At 43.2% G+C, this 5,189-nt stretch overlaps 1 protein-coding gene across 1 annotated transcript; it reads left to right on the plus strand.

The window, feature by feature from the left end:
- Positions 1-859: 859 nt before the first annotated feature.
- On the plus strand, positions 860-4,487 carry LOC100272522 (uncharacterized). The gene is made up of 5 exons (NM_001353446.1): positions 860-1,007; positions 1,159-1,561; positions 1,971-2,402; positions 2,849-3,407; positions 3,933-4,487. Exons 2-5 carry the CDS (start codon positions 1,196-1,198, stop codon positions 4,226-4,228), a joined length of 1,653 nt encoding a protein of 550 aa, NP_001340375.1. The 5' UTR covers positions 860-1,007; positions 1,159-1,195; the 3' UTR covers positions 4,229-4,487.
- Positions 4,488-5,189: the final 702 nt, after the last annotated feature.

Raw genomic sequence — 5,189 nt, forward strand, 5'->3', positions numbered from 1 at the left:
CCGTAAGTTAGTGGCAGATCTTGATTAATTAAAAGTACCATGGCTACGGTGACTCCGGATTCTAAAAATAAATATTTCACCCAGTCCTTTCGCTTTAGAGCAAAATTCATGGATAGCGTAATCAAACCAGTTGTCCTCTCTGGACGAAGAAAACATGTTAAAGTATTGGCCAAATTGATAGCAGACAGCAGGCCCAGCACCCACCGACTCCCTGAATGAGCGAGGACGCCTCGTAGCTGCCAATGGCCTTTACGTGCCACGTCGGATCCTGGTCAGACTCGTCGGCCGGAGCAGCCACACCCTGCGCGTGCCACCTACTCCCCCTCCTCCCGAAGCAGTGGCCGGCGACTCGGATTCAGATTTTGACCCAGGAAATTTCCTCCCAAAAAGGATTCCAAAAACTAAAATTGATGCTGTAGTACTACTACCTACCACTCTCCTTTTGGTTGTCAATGAATTTGCAGTTGTATTTTAGGAAACTACAAAATATATGAAGGACTTTCAGATCGCATCTTTAATTTTAAAGCAGATTCGATAATATCCACTCGATCAACAACAGCACATGCATTGACTGGAGTACTCTGCTGCATATCTGTTAGTCCGATCTGTGAATGTTCCTGCCGGTGAAGAAACATGCTCTGTGAATGTTCTCGCTCATGGAAAGAGAGATTTTCCGTCAGTCAAATTTGTTAACCTTTAGAATTATGAATGAGATAGATGAAAAAAAAGATTAACGCATCTTATTTTAAGCAAGAGGTATTGCTTCATCGTTCCGTAGTTTCGGATGGGTCTTTTTAAGGCCCTGGCCCGAAGGTCACAATTTCTTGCCCAAAATTTTCGTAGGCTGTCCACCGCACCACCACCCTGCGCGCCGAGCGCACCCCGATCCAGATCCACCCATCCTCCCTCCGGTCTCCGGCGGGCGCCCTCCTCCACGTCCTCACGCGCCTCCGGACGCCAGTGCGCGCGCAGTGAGCATCAACATCAACCCGCCTCTTCTCTCGTCGGTAAGGACGACGGACGGACAGACGGACAGACCTGCTGCTCTTCATTTTCATTCTATTTCGGTTTCGGAGGCGGAACGGCATGAATCTGCTGTATTGTTCGTTGGCCACTACCACGAACCGTCCCTGAACTCCAGAAATCCCTCCTCCGTAGGACCGGCGCGCGCCAGGTGGCGGCGGAGGCGGCAGGCATGAAGCGGGTGTCGTCGCACGTCTCGCTCGCCTCCGAGGCGGAGATCAACCTCGACCTGTCGCGCCTCGTCATCGACAAGCCCAGGTTCACGCTGGAGCGGAAGCGCTCCTTCGACGAGCAGTCGTGGAGCGAGCTCTCCCACCGCCAGAACGACGGCTTCGACAGCGTGCTTCAGTCGCCGGCATTCCCGTCCGGCGGCTTCGACTCGCCCTTCTCCGTCGGCACGCACTTCGGCGGCCCGCACCCGCTCGTCAACGAGGCCTGGGAGGCGCTCAGGAAATCGGTCGTCTACTTCCGGGAACAGCCCGTCGGCACCATTGCTGCCGTCGATCATGCGTCGGAGGAAGTGCTCAACTATGATCAGGTAAATTATTGAATGCGAATCGGGCTTCACTGAACATCAAATTTGTGGAAACAGAGGAACCTTTTTGTTTGTTCTGTTTATGAACGCTGGAATATTAGTGCTTACCTAGTTATTTCCATTGCTCAGTGTATATACTCGTTTCAGGCTATAATTTGATACATGTATCATAATCAATGAATACTATACTTCCATTGTTTTTACTAGCACTTGCAACAAGATTTCAATTTCTGTTCTGTATTTTCTAAGATTACGTGATAAAAAATGTGTTCCGGTAATATGTAACCGTGGAACATTAGCAGTATGGTCTGTAACTGGATTTTTCCTGTTTTTCTATTTCTGGTTACTTCTTAAAGAATTAAGTCTGATGGCGTGCTAAGATTGATTGCTCCCTTATTATTAATTATTTCAGGTTTTTGTGAGGGATTTCGTTCCGAGCGCATTGGCTTTTCTAATGAACAATGAGACTGACATAGTGAAGAATTTTCTCTTGAAAACTCTTCACCTTCAGAGCTCTGAGAAAATGGTAGACCGATTCAAGCTTGGAGCAGGAGCGATGCCAGCAAGTTTCAAGGTGGACCGTAATAAAAACAGAAACACTGAAACCTTAGTCGCTGATTTTGGTGAGAGTGCAATCGGTAGGGTGGCACCGGTTGACTCTGGATTTTGGTGGATCATTCTCCTTCGGGCATATACAAAGTACACCGGAGATGTTAGTTTGTCAGAATCACCTGAATGCCAGAAGTGCATGAGGTTGATACTGAATCTCTGCTTATCTGAAGGATTTGATACTTTTCCAACTCTGCTCTGCACAGATGGCTGCTCAATGATTGATCGTCGAATGGTAGCATCACTTCACCTTTGATCTAATTCATATTTAGATGCATATCTGTAGAAGTAGTACATATCAGCTGAGGTGGCAATAGGATTGGCAGGTTCTGCATGTTCTTCCATAATGAAGGAGCATCCCTGTCTCCTAATTTTCTACTCTACTTTTTAAGTTTTTATGGTAGTCTTACAGCTGCACAAATTCTCATACTACTTGCAACCAAATTTTAATGGCAATCTTGTATAGCCTTTCGGTACCTTGGAGGCAAGAAACACAGTTTTTGCAGAAGTACAAACAGATAATACTGGTAGAAAGTGACAATCTGTAGTATGCCCCTACAAGTTCTCTTGTTGCTTGTTCTACTTTTGAATTACATATTGATTTTAAATGAAGTTTCCTTTTTTATTAATTCTAAATGAAGCTTCCCACCATTGCATGATCGTAATTTCTTCAATTTTCAGGGTATATATGGTTATCCCATTGAGATTCAAGCCCTATTCTATATGGCATTAAGATGTGCTCTCCAAATGCTCAAGCCAGAGGGCGAAGGGAAGGATTTCATAGAGAAGATAGGGCAACGACTACATGCACTAACCTACCACATGAGGAATTACTTCTGGCTAGATTTTCACCAGCTGAATAACATATACAGATACAAAACAGAAGAGTATTCCCACACTGCTGTGAACAAGTTCAATGTAATTCCAGATTCCATTCCTGATTGGGTGTTTGATTTCATGCCATGTCGAGGAGGCTACTTTCTTGGCAACGTCAGCCCTGCTATGATGGATTTCCGGTGGTTTGCCCTTGGCAATTGCATTGCCATTGTATCATCTCTAGCCACCCCAGAACAGTCAGTTGCTATAATGGATCTGATCGAGGAAAAGTGGGATGAGCTAGTTGGTGAGATGCCTCTGAAGATATGCTATCCTGCTCTCGAGAATCATGAGTGGAGAATTATTACTGGATGTGACCCCAAAAACACCCGGTGGAGTTACCACAATGGAGGATCTTGGCCAGGTATCGTCTCTCGTTGCAATGTGACTAAATTTTGACTTTTGGTTTGTTAGGTTTCAACTCTAGCCTACTCTAACTTGTTTGGGTCTAAATGTCTTTATTGTTGTTGTTGTTCCTGTACAAAGATTGCAAGTTAATTCATCATAAATTGTTGGAAATAGGAAAGGTTTAAACTAAAATCCATTCTGAAATTGACAAATGGAATTCTCCATGTGCTCCACCTAAAAAATTTTGTTTGGTTTAACAATCCTTGATAACCATGTCGTCTTCCGTAAGATCCTTTTAATTCTATAATTGGCGCTTGTATGTTAACAAGGTAGTCTGAGTATTTTTTATTTACTCTTCATATGCTTGCTTTTGCATGAGCAGGGACAGTGCTTCACTGCTTATTGACTTCTTCAGGAGTTGAGATTTAGCTCAATTACAAAGTTTATTTAATCATTGTGATGTACCTAGTTGCAACTAAAGCCAAACTCAGAACTAAAGCACAGCATAAAAAAATTGTGTTCACACTATTTTTATGTGCAGTTCTTCTGTGGCTGCTGACAGCAGCCTGCATAAAGACTGGTCGGCCACAAATGGCAAAACGTGCCATTGAGCTCGCAGAGTCAAGGCTGCTCAAGGACGGCTGGCCCGAGTATTACGATGGCAAGCTAGGAAGATTCGTTGGCAAGCAGGCCAGGAAGTTCCAGACCTGGTCCATTGCCGGTTACCTCGTCGCCCGCATGATGCTGGAGGACCCATCGACACTGATGATGATCTCCATGGAGGAGGACCGCCCTGTGAAGCCGACCATGCGGCGGTCAGCATCATGGAATGCCTGAATGCGTGGATAGTTGTTTCTGAACCAAGGAAATTCAGAATCAGCTGTTATACGGATTTGTGATTTGTTTGGACCACAAGAGTGCAGCCTGCAGCGTTGGTGTGATTTGTTGGGACCACAAAGTTCAACATTGATTATAGTTGGACTCTGTCAATTAGGACAGAGTTTGTATACCATAGAGGATCATAGGAGTTGCACAAGATTTTGCCATGCCCTTTTGGTTTGTTTCAGAACAATACTCAGGATACTGTTCAGTTGAAACCTTGATTTTGGAATAACAAATCACTGTTTATGCATACATTTCTCTTCGGCTTTAAAGGTATCTCAGATAATTCTGGAATGCCACTTTCTTTTTTTTAAAGAAATAACAAATCACTGTTTACACGCAGCAGAACATGTGGATTGGTACTATCTTAGAGCAACTCCAATCATAACCCTATAATTGGGTCTTGTATTTCAATTTAGCTACGTAGTCAATTTGTTTAGGGTCCAAACTGAAAATCCGTTTCCAACCATTGAGCCTTAGACTGGGTTACGTTGTTGTTGGAACCGTCAGACCATTTCTCTGTAAATTGCACCGTTTATAAAGAAGAGTTTGAAATAAAATATAGAGATAAGTAAGCTGTTAGAAATAGGCTTAGGCTATAACCAGCAGATCGTGTATACGACCGTGTATAACATTGTTTTATATTATAGACTATACTATTTATAGAGTAAAATTTGAAATGAGAGATGAGTAAGGCTATGACCAGCAAATCATATATATAGCCATACAAAATAATATTTTATGCTACTGTCTATATTGTTTATGGTCTTTAAAAAGTGAAGTTTAAAATTAGAATAAGAGCCTTTTAAGTTTTTTTACAAATATTTTATCACCTATTTTCTACTAGATCCGTTCGGATTCGTGGAGGTAAAATATGACTTTTTCTTGAAAATCCTCATTTCCTTTATATATACAT

The sequence above is a fragment of the Zea mays genome, chromosome 2, assembly GCF_902167145.1.
Source record: "Zea mays cultivar B73 chromosome 2, Zm-B73-REFERENCE-NAM-5.0, whole genome shotgun sequence".
Lineage (NCBI taxonomy): Eukaryota > Viridiplantae > Streptophyta > Magnoliopsida > Poales > Poaceae > Zea > Zea mays.